Source organism: Neomonachus schauinslandi, chromosome 4 (assembly GCF_002201575.2).
Source record: "Neomonachus schauinslandi chromosome 4, ASM220157v2, whole genome shotgun sequence".
NCBI classification, from domain to species: domain Eukaryota; kingdom Metazoa; phylum Chordata; class Mammalia; order Carnivora; family Phocidae; genus Neomonachus; species Neomonachus schauinslandi.
In genome coordinates this window covers 135,918,890-135,939,275 of record NC_058406.1, presented here as the reverse complement: position 1 = coordinate 135,939,275, position 20,386 = coordinate 135,918,890, and the positions used below count along the sequence as shown (strand labels likewise).

The window sequence follows — 20,386 nt, the reverse complement described above, 5'->3', positions numbered from 1 at the left end:
ATACACTGTGGTTGAATTATTATGGAAGAACATTTAAAATAATTATCGTCTTACTTATCTATGAGCCCATTTAAAATAATCAGGCTAGGGCATCTGTCACCACTACTTACAGTTTAGTCTTTGCAGAATGACATTATGTTAAATGCCAGTCTTGAATTTCTAAATGCCTCGTTGGAACATAATTGTTAGAGCTACACAAAGTCCCTTAATAATTTCATTAAGGACTGTTGCTAGGAAGTACTCTCAGGGCTTAGAGCAGAAGAGATTAATATAGGTAAAATTAAAGTGTAAAGTCTGAAAACCTGAGGGGAGGGAAAAAGGAAAGACAAAGAATTATGTAAATATCATGTGGTACTTTAAAAATAGATAGTAGTTGGTCAAAAATAAGTCCTAAGAGTTATGTTTAATATGTGCTTAAGTAGAATGTCCATGTAATTTGTTACCTAAAGTGGAAAGGGGGGATGCCTGGGTGGCTCAGTCAAGCGTCTGCCTTCGGCTCACTCAGGTCATGCCAGAGTCCTGGGATTGAGTCCCGCATCGGGCTCCTTGCTTGGCAGGAAGCCTGCTTCTCCCTCTCCCTCTGCCTGCCGCTTCCCCTGCTTATGTTCTCTCTCTCTCTGACAAATAAATAAATAAAATCTTAAAAAAATATATAGTGGAGGGCGCCTGGGTGGCTCAGTTGGTTAAGCGACTGCCTTCGGCTCAGGTCATGATCCTGGAGTCCCGGGATCGAGTCCCGCATCGGGCTCCCTGCTCGGCAGGGAGTCTGCTTCTCCCTCTGACCCTCCTCCCTCTCATGCTCTCTGTCTCTCATTCTCTCTCTCTCTCAAATAAATAAATAAAATCTTTAAAAAATATATATATATAGTGGAAAGGGGCTGTTATCAGTAATTACATTCGGACAACAGGCATAAATGGGAACTGCCCTAGGCAATCTGGGGGGAATGGCCACCTTAGGAGGATGAAACTGAAAGGTAATATACAAAAGCACTGAGCATGACCCTGGAGCAAGAAATGAATCAAGGAAAGTAAGGAGGTCAAGGAAAGGAACTAGGATTGTCATATTAAAACCAGAAGTATACAGCAGTGCACTTGAAGTGATGGGCTTGATAGTGGCCACACAGCTGCTGGATGTGGGCAGTGACAGTCATTCCCACATGACTTGTGCCCGTCCTTCCTAAAGGACTCAAGTGCATACAAAATGTAACCATGCTTGTTCTCCAGAAGTCAGACTCTCAACCCCCCAGGTGTCCTTGCACAAAGAGGGCCAATGGTTCTTTAATCAGAGGACAGTCTGCAAGGTGGATACAGAGGACAGCCACTTTAGCAGTGCCCCTCGGAGTAGGGGTGGAAGGATTTCTAACAACCCTCAGGAAGAGGATACTACTCTAAAAAGCCCTAGGCACTTCTCATTTAAATCTTTGGATTTATAGGATGCCTGGGGGGCTCCGATGGTTAAGCGGCTGCCTTAGGCTCAGGTCATCATCCCAGGGTCCCAGGATTGAGCTCTAATTGAGCCCGACTGAGCCCCATGTTGGGCTCCCCACTCAGTGGGGAGTCTGCTTCTCCCTCTGCTCCTCCCCCGACTTGGCGCACGTGCGTGCTCTCTCGCTCTCTCTCAAATAAATAAATAAACTCTTTAAAAAATAAATCTTCGGATTTACGGAGGCATAATTTTTTTTAATATCATAGTGTCTTGCAGTTTTCCTTTTTTTTTTTTTTTTTAAGAGCTTATTTATTTATTTGACAGAGAGAGACACAGCGAGAGAGGGAACACAAGCAGGGGGAGGGGCAGAGGGAGAAGCAGGCTTCCCGCGGAGCAGGGAGCCCGATGCAGGGCTCGATCCCAGGACCCTGAGATCATGACCTGAGCTGAAGGCAGACGCTTAACTGATTGAGCCACCCAGGTGCCCTTACAGAGGCATAATTAGGAAAAGAATAATATAGTTCTGAATTTTCAAGACTTATTTCTCTTCTCTTTATGCCACACCTCAAGGTACAAAGAGCCTAAATGAAACAAAAGCCTGATGTTTAGTCTTTAGTACGACTGATCTTTGGATAATTAATACTTTTTTAGGTTGAATCAAACATACTACTCCTGAGGAAATCATTCACTCAACAAATTCTTACTCTGACAACTGTTCAAAACCAAGTTAGGTGCTGGAACACAGCACCATGTTAGGCGTGGAGCTCACAACTTTTGATGTTATAAGTAGCCCGACATCTTGAAACCCTATTGCTTTTACTTTTATTCTCAGTCAACTCATGTCAAAATTTCTGTAGGAAAAAAAATTCACTGAAGTTTATACTTAGAATCATTGGTCTTTGCTAAAGACTTTCACATGATCAGTCTCCTGGTATATCTGACTTCAAAAGTCATTATCTGTAAGTAAATGATAACACGCCATATTTGTCAAGTCGTACTGGATTTATCATTATCTATCTGTAATTATATAATAGCACGTCACATTTGTTAACTTGTGTTGGAAATAATGGAACTTTTCATTATAGTGACCTGAGCAATAAAAAGCCATTATTTATTCACTTTCCAAAGGGGTTTGAAATAAAGGAAGTGAGAGTAGTTTTTATAAGCCACACAGGAAAATATATTTTATTTTTTGAATATTTTTAACCTAAATGACTTAGTAGTAAGTCAAATTCCATCATATTTCAAATCCACATTGAAGTTTGTGGGAAGGTATTAATTATCTGAAGATCAGTCATACTAAAATCATGATTAATACTACTACCAAACAATAATTCACCAGATTTCTTTTTTTGCTACCCAACACTACTTAGTAAATCACTGACAAAATTATTTGTTTTGAACATTCTTAGTGTATTTAATTGTCATACTTTTTGCACAAAAATGCAATAAACATAACAGTCCATGCGTTTCTTCACTGGCCATAACAAGATAACCGACTTTTGCAACGACAGTAACCAAAAATAGATGGGGGCGCCTGGGTGGCTCAGTTGGTTAAGCGACTGCCTTCGGCTCAGGTCATGATCCTGGAGTCCCGGCATCGAGTCCCGCATCAGGCTCCCTGCTCGGCAGGGAGTCTGCTTCTCCCTCTGACCCTCCCGACCCTCCCCCCTCTCATGTGCTCTCTCTCTCAGTCTCTCTCTCTCAAATAAATAAATAAAATCTTAAAAAAAAAACAGATGGAAAATTAGGATGAAATATCAGGAAATAACCTAATCCCGAAGCTACAGGTTAAGATTTCTAAATTGAAGTTCAGGAAAAATATAGTTCATCCATTTTGAAATTTGATATCTACAGCCTATGTAATTTTTGGAGAGGGACAAGACTGGGGAGGAACCATCTAGACACCCACCCCATGCTAGAATGGGACTTGTCTGTTACCCCAGGGGCACACCACAGTGAAGTGGAATGAATGGGGTTTGAGAACCAGTCGGAGCAGGACTTGAATCCTGCTTCCGCTGTGGACGCCTACGTGAGCATGCACGAGCTGCTTAGCCACTTTGGTTTTCTCCTTTGCAAAATGGAGTCTATCTACTTGACAGAGTTGTGTAGACGGAAAATTAGGGTAAGATATCAGGAAATAACCTAATGCCAAAGTCTTAAGATTTCTAAATTGAACATTTAGAGAAAATACAGTGTGTGTGTGTGTGTGTGTACGTGTGTGTAATGTTTTCTCTCAAGGCCTTTTTACCATCTCAGTTATTGAAAGCATTTATAAGATATAATCAAGAAATAAAGTAGGCTACCTATATAACACACAATTAGAAAATCACTTCAACTTTTATGAGTTTATATTTGTTCTTTATGAAATAAAGCTAGACACAGACGCTTCTCACTATGCTTTGCAAGTGAATTATTTTTCAGGGATTCCTTTCTCCCATCAGATGTAAGGGAGCAGATGGCTGAGTCCTAAAAAGTATTTCTGATGGCTCTTTATGCTACAACCTCTTTAATGCTGTGAATGTCACTTTCCCGCTAAGAGGGAAAAAATGCAAATCGAGGAGAAAAACTGTGGCCAGCTTGGTATATGCTATAATGACTAACAAAAGAAATGGAAATGCAGAAATTGTCTTCTATTTCCTCCCCAGTGAATGAGGAACTCTAATTCTCAGGTGTTCTATTAGGAATAATGATTTGAAATCTTAGACGAGATTTTGAAAAAGAGGCCATATCTCCTGGAGTCTAGTAAAAACAAAGCTAAATGCATAGTTTGGATGAATCAAAAACCACTTCACTCTCTTTATTGACATTCAACAAAAGAAAAGCTATTAACTACCTTTGGGCAGCATAAATGTCACAGCAACTGTCACCATAGCAACCAAAAGGTCAACTATCCACTGGTGACTAAGACATGATTCGCATTAAGAAAGCAACTATAATGTCAGTATTCTTTTTTTTTTTAAAGATTTTATTTATTTATTTGACACAGAGAGAGTGAGAGAGAGCGGAACACAAGCAGGGGGAGTGGGAGAGGGAGAAGCAGGCTCCCCGCGGGGCTCGATCCCAGGACCCCGGGATCATGACCTGAGCCGAAGGCAGACACCTAATGACTGAGCCACCCAGGCACCCCTACAATCACAGTATTCTTAAACGTAGAGAAAAACACTAGAAACCTGTAATAGGAAGATATCCGGCCTGAAGTGCTGTTGTCACCTTCTGTCAAATAGCTGCTGGGGGGCACCAGATGCCTCAGTGGCTGAGTTCTGAAGATAAATCAGATCATCAGTCTCACAGCATCTGGTGTCTAAACAATTCCATAAGGGATCTTTCTACATAATAATGCTTCATTGGCTCTTTAATGGTATCCTCACTACCTCCACCTGCAAATGATAGAGAATAATAATTGGGAAAAAAGGAAAATAACAGTTGAATATTCTAATAGGTCTCTGAATGTTTGTTTAATGTCTATCTTCCTAACTGGACTATAAGGCCCATATGGGCAGGAACTGTTGCTTCTTCACTCACCATGTTCCCTCCCTGCTAGTTCAGTTCAATCAGTTTGTCTTGAGTAATTGTCTGCATGCATGCAGGTGAGAATATGTGCAATGAATCTTGGAATTACCTTACATACGCTTTCCTAGTGGTATACTATGATCATGTCATCCTGAACATGGGAAGAATCACCTGCTTTTACCACTGACTGAAAGAGTGACCAAATGAAGGAATGAGTGTTGTGATTAAATTTCACACTTAGATATGACCCACAGCCAATGCCTTTTCTGTGCTTCGTGGGTATGAAAAAGGAAAGAAAGAAAAGGCAGGGGAGGTAGAAGAGGGAAGGAAGTTTAGGAGAATAATATTGTTGATCATAAGCACTAATTTTAGATGCTTTCACAATATTTATTATATGAGTTAATGCAAACAATAACCCCCATAAGTAGAAAAGCTTATATTTTCTTCATTCAGTCAGTCAACAAATATTTATTGACCGTGTCCATGCATGGTGTTACAGACTTGGGATACTACACAAGGAAAGTCATATGTTGTCCCCACTTATATGGAATCAAGACTTCAGTGGGCGATATACATATTAATCAAATGATATCCAAAATTAATAAAAATTGCCATTGCAGTAACTGTTCAATGATGTTATACTAGAAAAAGGTTAAGAAAGATGATTGCGTTGAAATCTAAAGGATGTCAACCCAAGAGTAGGAAACTATGATTGAGCTGAGGTTTAAGGATTAACCATATGAGAGTGGTTAGACATTCCAGGAAAGGAGAAGAGCACGTGCAAAGACCCTGGTAGAAGCAAGTTGGAAATTAGTACTTTCTTTTCTATTCTCCGGGAGATTTTGTGTAAAATTGGTGTCATTTTTTCTGTAAATATTTGTAAGAATTCATTGGTGAAGCTTATGGGCCTGGAGTATCTTCATGAGAGAAATTTTAACTATAGATTCAAAAATAATGGATTTGGGAGTAATCACATTTTTACTTCTTGTATTATTTTTGGTAAACTGTGTTTTCTAAGGAATTTATAAAATTGCTTTTAAATCTGAAAAATTATTGGCATGAAGTAGCTCATATTTTCTTACGATCTTTTTAATTACTGTAAGTTATGTAACTATAATTTTTAATAACTAGGATATACTGATATGCCCTTTTTTATTCCTGCAATCAATAACTTTTGCCTTCTTTCTTTTTAAGTCCATCTTGCTAAAAGTTTGCCAATTTTCTCAGTCTTTTTCTTTTTAAAAGATTTTATTTATTTATTGAGAGAGAGGGAGAGAGAGCACGTGCAAGTGTGAAGGCAGGTGGGGTGGGGGGCAGAGGGAGAGAGAGGATCCCAAGTGGACTCACTGCAGAGCAGGGAGCCCAATGCGGAGCTCACTGTCACGACCCTGAGATCATGACTTGAGCTGAAACCAACAGTTGGTTGCTTAACTGACTGAGCCACCCAGGTGCCCCTCAATTTTATTAGTTTTTAAAGGAACTGTTGGTTTTGATGATGTTTTCTATAACATGTTTGTTTTTATTAATATCTGCTCTGTCAATCATCTAGTTCTGTGGACTCCTGTTTCTTTTGCTTTTTGAGCATATTTTCCTATCTCTTTGCTCTATTTACTTATTTAAGATTTCATTTATTTGAGAGAGAGAGAGAGAGCATGCACGAACAGGGGGATCATCAGAGGGAGAGGGAGATAATCTCCAGCAGACTCCATGCTGATCGCAGAGCCCCATGTGGGTCTCAATCCCAGGACTCCCAGATCATGACCTGAGCCAAAACCAAGAGTCTGACGCTTAACCGATTAAGCCACTCAGGTGTCCCCCTACTTATTTTTGATTAACAATGTAGATGAAAAGTTGCGGAAATAATTTAGATTTATGGTGACATTATCTTCTTTTGGAGAGAGTTTGTTTCTGACTGGTAGCTAGGTTCACTGGCTGTCCAGATCACACTAAACTAATTTTAAGAATTGAATTGCTGTTAGCATGGGCCTATTTAATTCACCTTTTTCCCTATGCTGCAATCTTTCAAAGTCCCAAACCAAAGCGTGTTGATTAACCAGGAATTTTCCCTCATTGTTCCCCTAAACCTTATAACACGGTCATAAACGTTCCTCAGACTTTTGCCTCTCATCTGCCTTTTGCAGAATTCATAAATGCCTAGAGCCACAGCAGTCCGCTTGGGACTGTTTTCTCTGGCCTTGCCTTTTTCACCCAAATTCTAGACCCTTAATTTTTCTCTGCCTTTTTCTCTCTCTGATGCCTTGAAAAATTGAAAAAAAAAAAAAATCATGTTTTTTCTAAGATGTCATAGTTGGAAAGTTAGCTTGATTTCCTCATCTATCATAAGGAAGTGAAAATTCTAAAGTCCATTTTTGTTTATTCAGTTATTTTTAAAAAAATGACCATTTTATTTATAGTGACACGTTATTTGCTGTGCTTTTCATGCCACCAATTATGATCACAGTATTTCTATTTTACAAATATAATAATTTTAATTGAGAAAGTAAGTTCCAAAAGGGTATGGAATTCTGTTCAATGATGTTTAACCTTGAACAGTGCCTAGCACTTAGTAGGCTGTCAATATTTTTGCTATTACATGAATGAAAGGAATGGAATCAGATCTTCAGCACTCAAGTGGATGATCATGAAGTCTTTGTTCATTTACTATAGGATGGTTGGCTATCACTTTTCCAAATATATAATTGGATGTAGCTTGAAGACAATATGTGAGGAATATTTACATGACATGCTATATAGAGCATGCTTTCTTTATTTTGTTTGGACCCGTGGGTGTTCTTTTCATTGTATGATTCAAGTAGCTCCCCTTATCGTGAGAATTTACGTAGGCAATAAATCTATGAAAGGTGAATCCATATTGTAAACAGACTATTGTATATCCATTCTACAAATATTTAGTTCAAGTCTAAATATATGTATCTAGTTATAATATGGTTCTGGTGTTTATTATCCACTGTTTTTCACTAGGATATTGAGGAATTTCTTAGCTAGGGGTGACTTAATGTCTCAAGCCTGGTTCAGTCTGGATCTTTGCTCTTTGCTTTGATCTGTGCCTTTGACTCACATGTGAGCCTCAGAATTTTATCTTTGTCTGAATACATCTGGTTCATTCCAGCAGTCAGGTACATTGCTGATAAGCTAAAACAGAAAATTCTTTTCTTTATTTAAAATTGCTTCAAAGTTATAAGCCCTGCCAATACATAGCTCAATGTTTATATTTTAACTCCACAGCTATTCCTATGTGCAATACAGGGACTGCTGAAAATTCATACAGCTCTCCTATATCAGTCTCTCTGAATACAAGGGCTCAGCTCAAGTGGGGTGGTTTAAGAGTCCTTCACAGATTTAGGCAAAACACCTAAATGTTGAATGCTACACTTCTCAATAAAGTTTGGTCACAAAAAATATTTTTGAGGACACAAGTGATACCATCATTTATTTTTATTAAGTGTTTTAGATAAGAAAATAACACATTCTTGGGGCACCTGGGTGGCTCAGTCAGTTAAGCAACTGACCCGGTTTTGGCTCAGGTCATGATCTCACAGTTGTGGGATTGAGCTCCGGGTCAGGCTCTGTGCTCAGCGCGGAGTCTGCTTCAGATTCGCTCTCCCTCCCACTCTCTCTCTCTTAAATAAATAAGTAAGTAAGTAAATAAATAAATAAATAAAATCTTAAAAAAAAGAAAATAATACATTCTCTAATCCAAAGCCCTTTTTTAAATAGCTGTTTCTTCTATCCCAGTACAATGTCCTTCCTCCAGTTATATTCTCCTGGGTCTAGGACTGGGTTAGCAGATTAGCGGAGGAATTTTTCTTGTCACTGTTTCATTCCCACTTTGAGTTATCCATGCACGAGTAATGTAAGGTGAGACTCGGAGTCACGGTATATGATTCCATATTTTGACCCAACTTGGACCCTAAGGACATAAATGCAATGGTTCTGGCTCAGCTATGACATTGGTAACCTGAGCCCAGAAAGCCAGCAATTCTACCTGTTACGAGCGAACCTGTTATGATCATGGGAAAATATCCCATTGTTGTGAAGACTGCCAGCCTGTGTACAAATATTTACAACCTGGTAATATTACTTATCTCATAGTCAGGACTGATGCCAATATAGAAAACCACTAGGAAAAGTTATGGCGGCAAGACGGTACTCCCAAGAGCAACACTTACATTTGAAGTGGTTTTATGTCTGCTCCCGCTGGTCGAAGACTGGGGCTCTGAGGTACCTGTAGCTTGGATGCTTCATCTCTTGACTTTCACCTCTCTTGATCTGGGGGCAGAAAGGACTAGCTCTATTTAGTCACATGGTGATGTCGGTATCACCTGACCTTTGGCCAAGGCCACTGTGCATATGTGATATGAAGGGAGCAGGGTAAGATAATGGCCCCAAGTCCGGGCTGGAGAATAATGCCAGGGTCAAACCTTGCCTCTCCTCATTCAAGTTTTGGGAGCAAGTTACCTAACCTTCTCATTAGTAAATGGATGTGATAATAGTACTTGACTCTTGGAGGTGTTGAGAGAATTAAATGAAATAATCCATAATAAGCACTGAGCAGGGTGACTGGCCCATAATGAGCTCTTAGTATACATTAGTATTATTTATATAGAAACTTCTTCTCTTTATAAAACTGAAGATTTATTTTAAAGGGCTTAAACTCAGAGTTGTTGTATCAACTAAGAACCTGCTTAATTTGGACTTAAGGTTTCTTTTTTTTTTAGATGAAAATCTTTGCTGTGGCCAAAGATCGTGTTCTAGTGCTCCTTCTTAGCCATCCCATGAATACGATTTCTGTGCTCTGCTGTAATAGACTGACCGTATTGTCTGCCTACTCTGCCTGCCTGGGATATGTGAACTATGCCAAGCCTCCTTTACCTATGAATACTTCCTCACACTGCTTCCCTGCATTTCTCTCCCACAACATATTTGAGGCGGTTATCACAATACTCATGGACATTTTCCTCTCTTTCTTCTCTTTCAATAAGAATTCTTAATTGTGCAGACTCAGGATTGAGAGTGACCAAGATGCTTGAGCGCGCGCACACACAAACACACGCGCGCGCGCTCTCATTCATGCTCATATAATTTAGTCTGGTATAGGATTCAATTCACGGAGTCTTTTCCAAAGCATTAAAGACTAAGCACTTCTTAAAAATGTAAGATCGACCAAAAATTTTTTTGAAGGTTCAAATAGTACTCTCATTGATCTTTATAAAAATTTTTGGAGACTAAAGGAAACATTATGTGGGGCTTTCTTTTGTCCTAACGGGTGATTCATTGCCTGGTCCTGACACTGCTTTTCCCCATTGGGTCTCTGTGAGAGTCACATGCTTTGGACATCTTTGAAAAGAATCTTCTGAGGCTTCAGCATCTCATTTGAGTCTCCTGAATCTCACCTAGAGCTGTGTTGAATTCTCATCCATCACAATGAGCAACAAATTCCTGGGCACCTGGAAACTTGTCTCCAGTGAGAACTTCGATGATTACATGAAAGCTCTGGGTAAGAAATGTTCCTTGTAGCTCTGGTTGGGAAGATCCTTTTTTGCAAAAGCTGCATGACTATTTCCTTCTAACTCCTTTTCCAGGACTCTGGGGAAGTTTGCAGAGGCTCAAGTACAATCCTTTTCTGCAATTAAACTTCTATTGTGTCCTTCCAATAGTTTATTGTACTTCATTTGTGGAAATTTTAATAGATTTTAACCTAAGAGCTGCTTAATTGCGTGGAACTCCACTGATTTCAAAGGTGGTTTCGTATCAGTAGGGCTTTGCTTTAAAGGAAAGAAATCTTAGAGGCTTCGGCAACCCATCCTCTGGCTTTCCTGAAGGTTCGTTTTATAAAAGCTGAAGTGCTCATAAGATAAGGAGTTGAAAATATTGAAGTTAATAGAAAGCCTCAATTTAAAATTTTGGTATTTAGCTAAACCAGAAGTTTACACTACTTTCCTGGAGTTGGAGCCATGGATGAAGATGGAAAATCCAGTCAATAGTTTTATCTACTTTATTTTATACTATTTCTAGAGAATGTTCCACATTGATATGAGCACAATAGGTATGAAGTGTCTTTGGAGCTATTTAAGTAGAATAGAAAGTGATGCCAATGACCCAGGTTGCTATGCTTGACAAAGGGCCTGTAACTTTACTTACCTGTTCAGAAAGCTCATGAGAAGAGTTGTATTTTTAGGTAAAATGAGCAAAATCATGTCATATTGCCTAGAAAACTATGAGACCTTATGGGTATAAATCCATACTATGAGGTTGGTTAGATTTATGGACTTGACTTTACAGTTGAGGAAGAAGCAAAATACAAGAGCCTCGATGAAGGACTCCCTAATTCTGTCATTTTTCAAATTTAGAATGCATAAGATCACTTCGGGGTTTGGTATAGTGTAAATTCTCAGGCTCTACTGCAGAGATTATATATAATATATATATTCATATATTTATATGAAAGTAGTTTTTCCTTCATTTATTTCTCTCATTTGACATTTCTCCTTTTCCCTGTATTTCTATAGTTTTAGTAATAAAACTTGAGAGTCTAATTTTGTTTTGTTTTTCAGATGGAGAAAATTTTAAAAAATGAGTTTATTTATGATTACGTGTAATGGTACAGATCTTGAAAGGAGATGGATAGATTTTTCCTACCAGTTAAACTTAGGAGCCGAGGCGCCTGGGTGGCTCAGTCGTTGAGCGTCTGCCTTCGGCTGGGGTCGTGGTCCCAGGATCCTGGGGTCGAGGCCCACATCAGGCTCCCTGCTCCACGGGAAGTCTGCTTCTCCCTCTCCCACTCCCCCTGCTTGTGTTCCTTCTCTCAGTGTGTCTCTCTCTGTCAAATAAATAAATCTTTAAAATAAATAAATAAATAAACTTAGGGGCCACAACAAAATTTCAGAAATAAGATTCTATTAAGGATGTGGGGAGGAGCGTCTGGGTGGCTCAGTCATTAGGCATCTGCCTTTGGCTCAGGTCATGATCCTGGGGTCCTGGGATCGAACCCCCGCATCAGGCTCCCTGCTCCGCAGAAGTCTGCTTCTCCCTCTCCCACTCCCCCTGCTTGTGTTCCCTCTCTCGCTGTGTGTCTCTCTGTCAAATAAATAAAATCTTTAAAAAAAAAAAGGATGTGGGGAGAGTTCTTTTCTATATCCATAATGTATTACTGAGGAGAAAAAATTCATAGAACAGTATGTATCTGTCATAGTTGCATTTTAAAAATACCTAGAATATTTATATGTAAAAACTAAAATGTCTGGAATGATTCATACAAAACACTGGTGATTTTCAAAGACTGTGGGATTGGGATGTGGTAAAAGGGGATGACTTGCACTATTTAGGCTAAACACATTTATCTTTAAAATCTGCAGACATTACTCTTGTAATAATAAAACTTAAAATATTTAAGTCGATGGACATGTATTTCCATTAGGTGGTGAAACATGGGAGGAGGCCCTCAGTACTCACTGATGCTACCCGCCATTTCCACACCTGAGCATAGAATGCGGCCATGCATAGTCTCTCTAGGTACATCTCTTTGTCGACGTAATTCTAACACTATCTTGATTTACAGGTGTGGGGTTAGCCACCAGAAAACTGGGAAATTTGGCCAAACCCCGTGTGATCATCAGCAAGAAAGGGGATGTTATAACTATAAGAACTGAAAGTACGTTTAAAAATACAGAGATCTCCTTTAAGTTAGGTCAGGAATTTGAAGAAACCACAGCTGACAGCAGGAAAACAAAGGTAAATTTTAATGTTTCTCTTCAAAGTTGGCTCGTTCTCCAGCTTGAGAGGATTATTTCTGTTAGTGTTCATAAAGGTAGACTACCCCCATTCTATTGAAAATTGGGGCACCTGGGTGGCTCAGTCGGTTAAGTGTCTGCCTTGGGCTCAGGTCATGATCCCAGAGTCCTGGGACTGAGTTCCACATCGGGCTCCCGGCTCAGCAGGGAGTCTGCTTCTCCCTCTGCCTGCCGCTCCCCCTGCTTGTGTGCTCTCTCTCTCAAATAAATAAAATCTTAAAAAAAAAAAAGAAAGAAAATGAATGTGCCTTGGGGGAGCCTTGCTTGATCTTAGGATTGTGAATTCGAGCCCCATGTTGGGTGTGGAGTCTACTTTAAAAAAAAATAAATGAAATGAAATAAAATAAAATAAAATAGAAAATGAATGTGCTTCATGAGACAGCTATTATGAAAACAATTCGATACTGAATGAACCGCTTCCTTAATCAACCAAAGTCCAAGCAACTCGATTATGTGAATTTGTCTCTGCAGAGCATTGTAACCTTGTCAAGAGGCTCATTAAATCAAGTGCAGAAATGGGATGGCAAGGAGACGACAATAAAAAGAAAGTTGGTGGATGGGAAAATGGTAGAGGTAAGAGTATTTTCACTTCTAAATACAAAAATAATGGTATTTAAATAGAGAAATTGGTTATATTATTTTCGAAATATTCCTTTTTCTTTGCAATACCAATGGATAAGAATGGCTAAGGATAAAGTCAGAGCTAATGGTTAGATGATATTTCAACCATGAAGACTCATCTACAGTACTTTAAGTATAGGTCCAAGATTTTAGAAATAACAAAGCCCATTTGTTATTTTAGAAATAACAACACCTAAAAATAACAGCAAAGTCAAAGAAAGTATGGATAAATCTTACCAATTTGGACTCACAAAGAGAAAAGCAAGTCTAAGTTTAAAAGCAAAACAAACCCCGAACGGCTCAATTATAGAATATTTGTAGATATCTAAGTGTTTTGCTTTCAAGAATCCGAAGTAACTTGGACTACACCATGTCAATAATTGAAGCTCAGCTCATAGGAGACCTTTTAGTCAGCAGATAAAGAATGATGAGCAGGGTTCCATGAGATGCCGTCTAACGATTTTTTTTAAGTTTTAGCTTCTGTGCTTACTAATACATACATTGAATATAGATTCATGTTATTTTAAATGTTTTTTCCTTTAGTTTAGAGGTTCTTATCCCTAGCTACAAAATAGATTTTCATGGGGAGTTAATACCAATATGGGGCCCCCGACACAGATTAATTAAATGCAAATCTCTTGGGGGAGAAGGAACCATCAGTATTTTTAAATGCTCCTCAGATGCTGCAAATATGCATATAGTTTTGAAATCCACTTTTAGATTTAAATGCACACAAATTATGCATAAAAACTTGCCACTTTAAGAAAATTCTTCCATAGTAACATAGATTGACTTCAAAACTGTTTCTCCTATTTCAATGTCATAATTCCGAATTGTCAGAGACTGACATACTGATGTACCTTTCTAAGCTTAATCTTATGAGCTTGTTTTTATTTTCTGTTGCTATGTGCAAATTTGCTGTTCCTAGTTTGAGTTTTATATACTCAATGAATCTCTCTCTTTTCTTAAGGAATGTAAAATGAAGGGCGTGGTCTGCACCAGAATTTATGAGAAGGTCTGAGAAAATTATTTCCTCATTGAAGTGATATTTGATCATTTGATGTTGGAAATCAACGGTTTTCATTGGCAAGGCCCGACTACTCTGCAATTTGTCTGTTTGTTTTTGCTTTTGTCCTAATAGATCAAATAGGTAAAGGCCTAAACTGAGGATTAATCTAAAATTCAGTGTTGTTTAAACATTTTCAATTTGTATGCATTTCCTTACTCTATTAAAGTATGTATATTGGCCAGACCTAAATAGTTGATAATGTCATTTAGTTATCTGTGAAATTCTAACCTATGTTGTACTTTGTATATCGAAATGATAGTAAAGCAAGTAACTGGATAGTAAAAGGAAGTAAATGTATTGATCTGAGTAGCCCCAGCATGGTGGGGAGGAGGATCAGAAGTGAGACAAACTACAAGAAGGAGCTGTTTTAAATCAGAGTTCTATTTCAGCTAAAAGGGCAGCCTCTACTCCAGCCAATTTTTTTAAAAATTGAAGCGTAATTTAAGGACAGTGAAATGCACAGATATCAAGGGTAGAGTTCAAGCCATTGTGACAAATGCACACACCCTTATAACTCACATCCTGATCAAAATAATGGTACACTTCCTTACTCCCAGAAAGTTTTCTCATGCCTCTTCCCAGTCAGTGTCCTGCCCTGTCCCACCTCCACCAGATGAAGTAGTCATTTGGTTTCTATCATTTGGGTTTTAAATCACAGTTTAATGTGCAGGTTTTTATACAGATAATATTATTTTTAACTCAAAAAAAGTATACATTTTTTAAATGAAAAGGCAACCAGGAAATTTTTTTAAATCCTGGAGAGGAAAACAACTGCTCCCATTCGGCATGGTATGAGCCATCACTTGCACATGTGAACATATCATTCTCATCTGCAACCACAGTACTCATTCTGTTTTACGTTCTGCTTTTTGTGACTTTAACAAGGATTCTTCCACATTTCAACAGGTGCTATACCATAATTTATTATGATTCTATAATATAACAGTTCTATTTTTATGTTATATCCAGTTTGGAGTTATCACAGATTATTTGGCAAAAATTGCCTTCATGTATATATCTGATTGTGCTGAATACTTTTTCCAGGAGAGGGATTAGTAAGTCAAAGAATATGGAAAACCTGATGGTTTCTTACTGAATATTTCTGTATTGCTTTCCTCAGTGTTGTTAGTGATGAGGGGCCAGCAGTATACTTATATAGGGCAATGCATGAACACAGGTCCTATACTGATGCTAACAGCTACCGAACGTTATATGTGTGCTGTGTGCCAAGCTCATTGACTCTCTACCAGACAATTTTCATGCCATTTTGCCTTATTTAATACAATTTCACACAACCACCCTATCCGGTAGATACTATTATTATCCCCATTTTATAAAAGAGGAAACAGTATAGAATAACTTGTGTAAAGTCCCAAAGTGGTAGAGAATGAAGAGAGCTCATTTGCTAAACCTTTACTCTATTTTGTCTCCTTGGTCACACCTATTAGAAACATGTCTGTTTCTTGGAAAATCTCTAAAGTGTGCCATTAGAGATTATTTTTGCCGGTTCTTGAATTTCATATAAACGGAGTCATACATTATGTGTTCTTTCTGTTTGCCTTTTTAAACTCAGCATAGTGGTTTTGAAATACATCCATATTGTTGCATGCAGCAGTAGTTTGCTCTTTGATTGCTAAGTAGTATTCTATTGCATGAATATATCACAGTTCACTTATCCCTTCTTCTCTTAAGACAGTTGGACTGTTTCCAGTTTTTGGCCAAATATTTTTGGCCAAAACATTTTGGCCAAACATATTTTGATGAATAAAGCTGCTATAAACATTCTTGTACAAGGTTGTTGGTGGACATATGAGTTCCTTCCTTTTGCATAAATAACTGGGCATTGAGTTACTGGGTCTAGTTGATTTTTGACAGGCAGGAATAGGGACTACTGTGCCCAAGTAATAATGAAACTCTTTCAGATGTATTGTATGATTGAGCAAATGACAAACGTGCTGATGTTGTTAGGGGCCAGGATTTTCACTGTGGAAGAGAAACATACAAATATGGAATGAGAGGGGCAAGAAAGAATCGTGTGAGAATGGACTGGAATAGATGTAAATTTATGGTTTCTAAGGCATGTGTATATATATGCATATGTGTATGTAATTGTACATGCATATCTGCATGCATTTATGTGTGTATATACGCATGTATTTATGTGTATGTGTATATACACCCATATATTTCCCAGATCTATCTGCCCAAAGAGCTTAGAAGCAATGACACCTGAGAAGGAATGAGTCCACCTACCGCCCAGACTTTGGTGTCCAATGTCATTCCCCACTAAAAGGAATGAGAGTTCCTTGGAGAAGCAACTAATTCCAATGTGGGGTCAGGGTAGGTACAAAATGAGCCTGAAATATCTTGTTATGCCAGAAAGTAAAGAAGTGTTTAAAAAAATAATAGAAGCATGCCAAAATATGGAGGCCAGCTTGGAGGTGTTCCCCTTGGTTCAGACTGAGACAATTTGAAAAATAAAATAATTGAGAAAAAAATCAAAACTTATAAGCCATTGAAGGAAAAATAAGGACCCATGAATCCGTAATGATAATAGAGAGAAAGAGAAGAGTCTTCCTTGTAGCAGAATGCCATGGGCTGACCGGTATATGTGGAAGGAGTGCTAGAAATGGAAAGTCATCATTTTTCAACTACCACAGTAGTTCAGGCAAGAACTGCCAGTGGATGTTAAATCTAGAGGGCAATTTTGATTAGGAGAAGGATATTAGTTTGGTCTTAAAATATCTCTTCACAGATTGCTCATTAGTTACGAGGAGAAATAATAGTTTAACTATGCAGTGAAAAATTGGGCAACTCCTTGACTGGGTAATCACCCCTGACATCACCAAAGAGGGGCAGAAGAACATGTGTTTTCAAATGTGATACCCTGAGAAGGAACATCACTTACGTAGTTTTTCAGTCCAGAATCCCTATCTGGATCTAATCATGGGGAGATATCAGACAAATTCCAAATGAGGAATGTTCTATCAAAAAAGAGGAGGGTGGTATTGATCGAATTCTTCAAAAATGTCATCGTCATAGAAGACAAAGAAAGGCTCTGTGGAAATTTTCTAGATTAAATTACATTCAAAATATGTGATGACTAAATCCAGTAAAAAAGAGGTTGAAATATAGATGACAAATTAGGTTAGAAGTGTACTGGGATTATGCAAGAGAATATCCTTATTCTTGGGAAATACACACTGAAGTATTTGGAGGTAATAGGCCATAATATATGCAATTTACTTTAAAAAACTGAAAAAAATTATGTGTATTTGTGTGTGTGCATATCTATTAGTGAGAGCAACTGACAAAGCAAATGGGGGTAAAACTTAATACACAAATCTGACTAGAACCTATATGTCTTTTCTTTGTAACAGTTTGGTTCTTGCAACTTTTCTGCAAGTTTAAAGTTATTTCCAAACAACAACAACAAAATTTTTTAAAGCTATACTTGGCAAGTCCTTCTCTGCCCCTGGGCATTTAATCAACACGTGTCTGAGAGGCATCATAACCGAGGTGTGGTTTTTTTATTTATTTATTTTTTGGCTCCAGCCAGATAATCCCATAAAAAAGGAGAGTTTTAAAACTGTGGTGCTATTTTTAGAGGTTGTAGTAATACGACTTGCAATAAAATGTATTCCTCAATAAACATAATTGCTCTATTATACAAAAGTCATGAGCAGTTTCTGTTTTTGTAACAGGAAAAGTGGAACTACACTGATAATGAGAAAGACAAAATGATCATTTCAGCAGGTGCTCCATGCTGCTAGATTTGAAAAAGATTTTCAAACAACCAGAAGTGGGGCAGGGAGCTGGAGTTCTGCAGTATTCAAAAAGTCATCTCGGAATATAATTTTGATTCTCAATTCTTCTTGATAGAACCAAAAGTTCTTTTTGAAAGAACATGGGGTGGTAATTAACGTAACATAATAAAAAAGAAAGAAAGAAAGAAAGAACATGGGGGCTAAGAGCAATGAGAGTGCCTAGTTCAAATTCCAATTTGCTGCTTACTAGCTATGTGTCATTGGGCAAGTAACTTAACCTCTCTGTCCCTCAGCTCCTTCACTGTAAAAATGGGGATAATAATAGAACATACCTCAATGAGTTGTGAGGGATAAATAAATTAAAATATGTAATGTCCTTGGCATTGGAAAAGCATTAGAGAAATGTCTTTTGTTATTATTATTTACCTAGTAACATACATGACTTTATTATACCTCAAAATGAAGAGAATTCACAAGATCTCAGAGCTGTTGATACTGATTTGCACACAATGCGGCTAAATTTATTAAGAATATTATTTATATAAGCGTAAAAACAACCAAGAAACCTACTCACTAGCACACCACTGCCTGGAAGTAGCAGAGTACTTAGATTTTACCAGTAACAGTTTTAGTGTCATGTTGACTGTAATATTTCTAATTTTTTACTAAGTCACTCTGGCTTAGCTTTTGGGAATATTTCTTCTAAACTAAGTGGTACCTCTTTAAATATGGTTGCACATTAGAATCATTTGGAAGTTTTAAATATTCCAATACCAAGATTGTACCACAGACCCACTAAGTCATAATCTATGGGTGACGGGTGAGACCCAGGCATCAGTATTTTTCAGGTGATTCCAATGTGTGGCCAGTTTGGGAACCACTGTGCCAAAGTCTTCCAAAGTTAGAAATTTAATGTAGGCTATTATCATGTTGCCATCCATTAAAATGGAGTGAAAGGTCATCAAAATCAGGAGTACCAAATGTCCCCAACGTGACACAAAATAACAGTACGTAGTGAAAATACTATGGTAAAATCAACGCAGATGTAATCAAGTCTTTTGTTAGGAAAGCAACTGTTTACTTCTTATCTTTATTTCCACCAGAAGGCAACACAATTGGCCATTATCCATGACATATGGAAAAGTGAAGGTTTCAAAATAGCAAAATGTGGAGCAACAGGGAAAACAAAGCTATAAAATAATGCTAAAACAGCTGCAAAATATAAACTAATTTTCAGCAGAATTTAGGAATCAAGTTCAAATTACTCAAAAAACGTAGTATGGGACTAATTTTTGAAATAGCACCTTGCACATTTTGCTATCTATTAAAATAATCAGTGATGACATGCAAAGTGTTCAGATCTCAGTTACCTGGACTGGAATTTGGGCACTATCTAAAGCCCTCCCCTTAGTAACCAACTGCAAGGCAATAGATTTTTATCTTTTTTTAAAGATTTATTTATTTATTTGAGAAAAAGAGAGTGGGAAGAGGGGCAGAGGGAGAGAAAGAGAGAATCTTAAGCAGACTCCCCACTGAATGTAGAGCCTTAGGCAGGGCTTGATCTTATGACCCTGAGATTGTGACCTGAGCCAAAATCAAGAATCGATGCTTAACCCACTGAGCCACCCAGGTGCCCCTATGCAACAGTTTTAATTGGTCTGCTGGTGTAAAGTGAATATCCCAGCAACACCAAAGGATTGATGCTTCTATAGCTAAAGGGTTCTGAAAACTAGATATGTGACAAGTCTAAGTTTCACATTCATTACGACCAAGTAATATTATTCCTTTGTTGGAATTTAAGATGGACATGAATTTTTGTACAATCTTGCATTTGGCATTAGAGTATAGTTATTCTTGATTTTCTATAATTGCACTTGTTTTCAAGTTATTAATGCAACATCAGTGCATGTAAGCTGCATCAAGTAAGATAGATAGTGTAGGGGAGCCTAGGTGGCTTAGTCGGTTAAGTTCTGACTTTTGATTTCGGCTCAGGTCATGATCTCAGGGTCCTGGGATGGAGCCCCATGTCAGGCTCCATGCTCTCCTCAGCGTCTGCTTATCCCTCTCCTTCCCACTTTGCCCCTCCTCCTGCTCTCTCTTTCTCTCTCACTAACATAAATAAATAAATAAATAAATAAATAAATAAATAAATAAATAAATAAATAAATAAATAAATAAA

The 20,386-nt window shown here is 38.0% G+C and overlaps 1 protein-coding gene and 1 long non-coding RNA gene across 3 annotated transcripts in view; one reads left to right on the top strand and one right to left on the bottom strand.

Annotated features, from left to right (window-relative positions):
• LOC110579117 overlaps positions 1–20,386 on the bottom strand; it is a 255,213-nt gene that overhangs the window by 120,597 nt on the left and 114,230 nt on the right. The window contains exon 3 of one of the 2 annotated variants that reach the window (XR_002480228.1): positions 9,131–9,229. The exons of the other annotated variant lie outside the window; for it this stretch is intronic. This is a non-coding gene — a long non-coding RNA (uncharacterized LOC110579117). Of the gene's footprint in view, positions 1–9,130; positions 9,230–20,386 lie in introns of those variants that run through there. 2 annotated transcript variants of the gene reach the window in all.
• On the top strand, positions 10,348–14,392 carry LOC110579116 (myelin P2 protein). The gene is made up of 4 exons (XM_021688663.1): positions 10,348–10,457; positions 12,519–12,691; positions 13,222–13,323; positions 14,342–14,392. Exons 1-4 carry the CDS (start codon positions 10,385–10,387, stop codon positions 14,390–14,392), a joined length of 399 nt encoding a protein of 132 aa, XP_021544338.1. The 5' UTR covers positions 10,348–10,384.

What these genes read in the sequence shown, in the direction of transcription:
- LOC110579116 (XM_021688663.1), top strand. Translation starts at nt 10,385, where the DNA reads ATGAGCAACAAATTCCTGGGCACCTGGAAACTTGTCTCCAGTGAGAAC. An exon ending in TGATTACATGAAAGCTCTGG is followed by an intron (nt 10,458 to 12,518) that starts GTAAGAAATGTT and finishes CTTGATTTACAG; the next exon opens with GTGTGGGGTTAGCCACCAGA. An exon ending in CTGACAGCAGGAAAACAAAG is followed by an intron (nt 12,692 to 13,221) that starts GTAAATTTTAAT and finishes TTGTCTCTGCAG; the next exon opens with AGCATTGTAACCTTGTCAAG.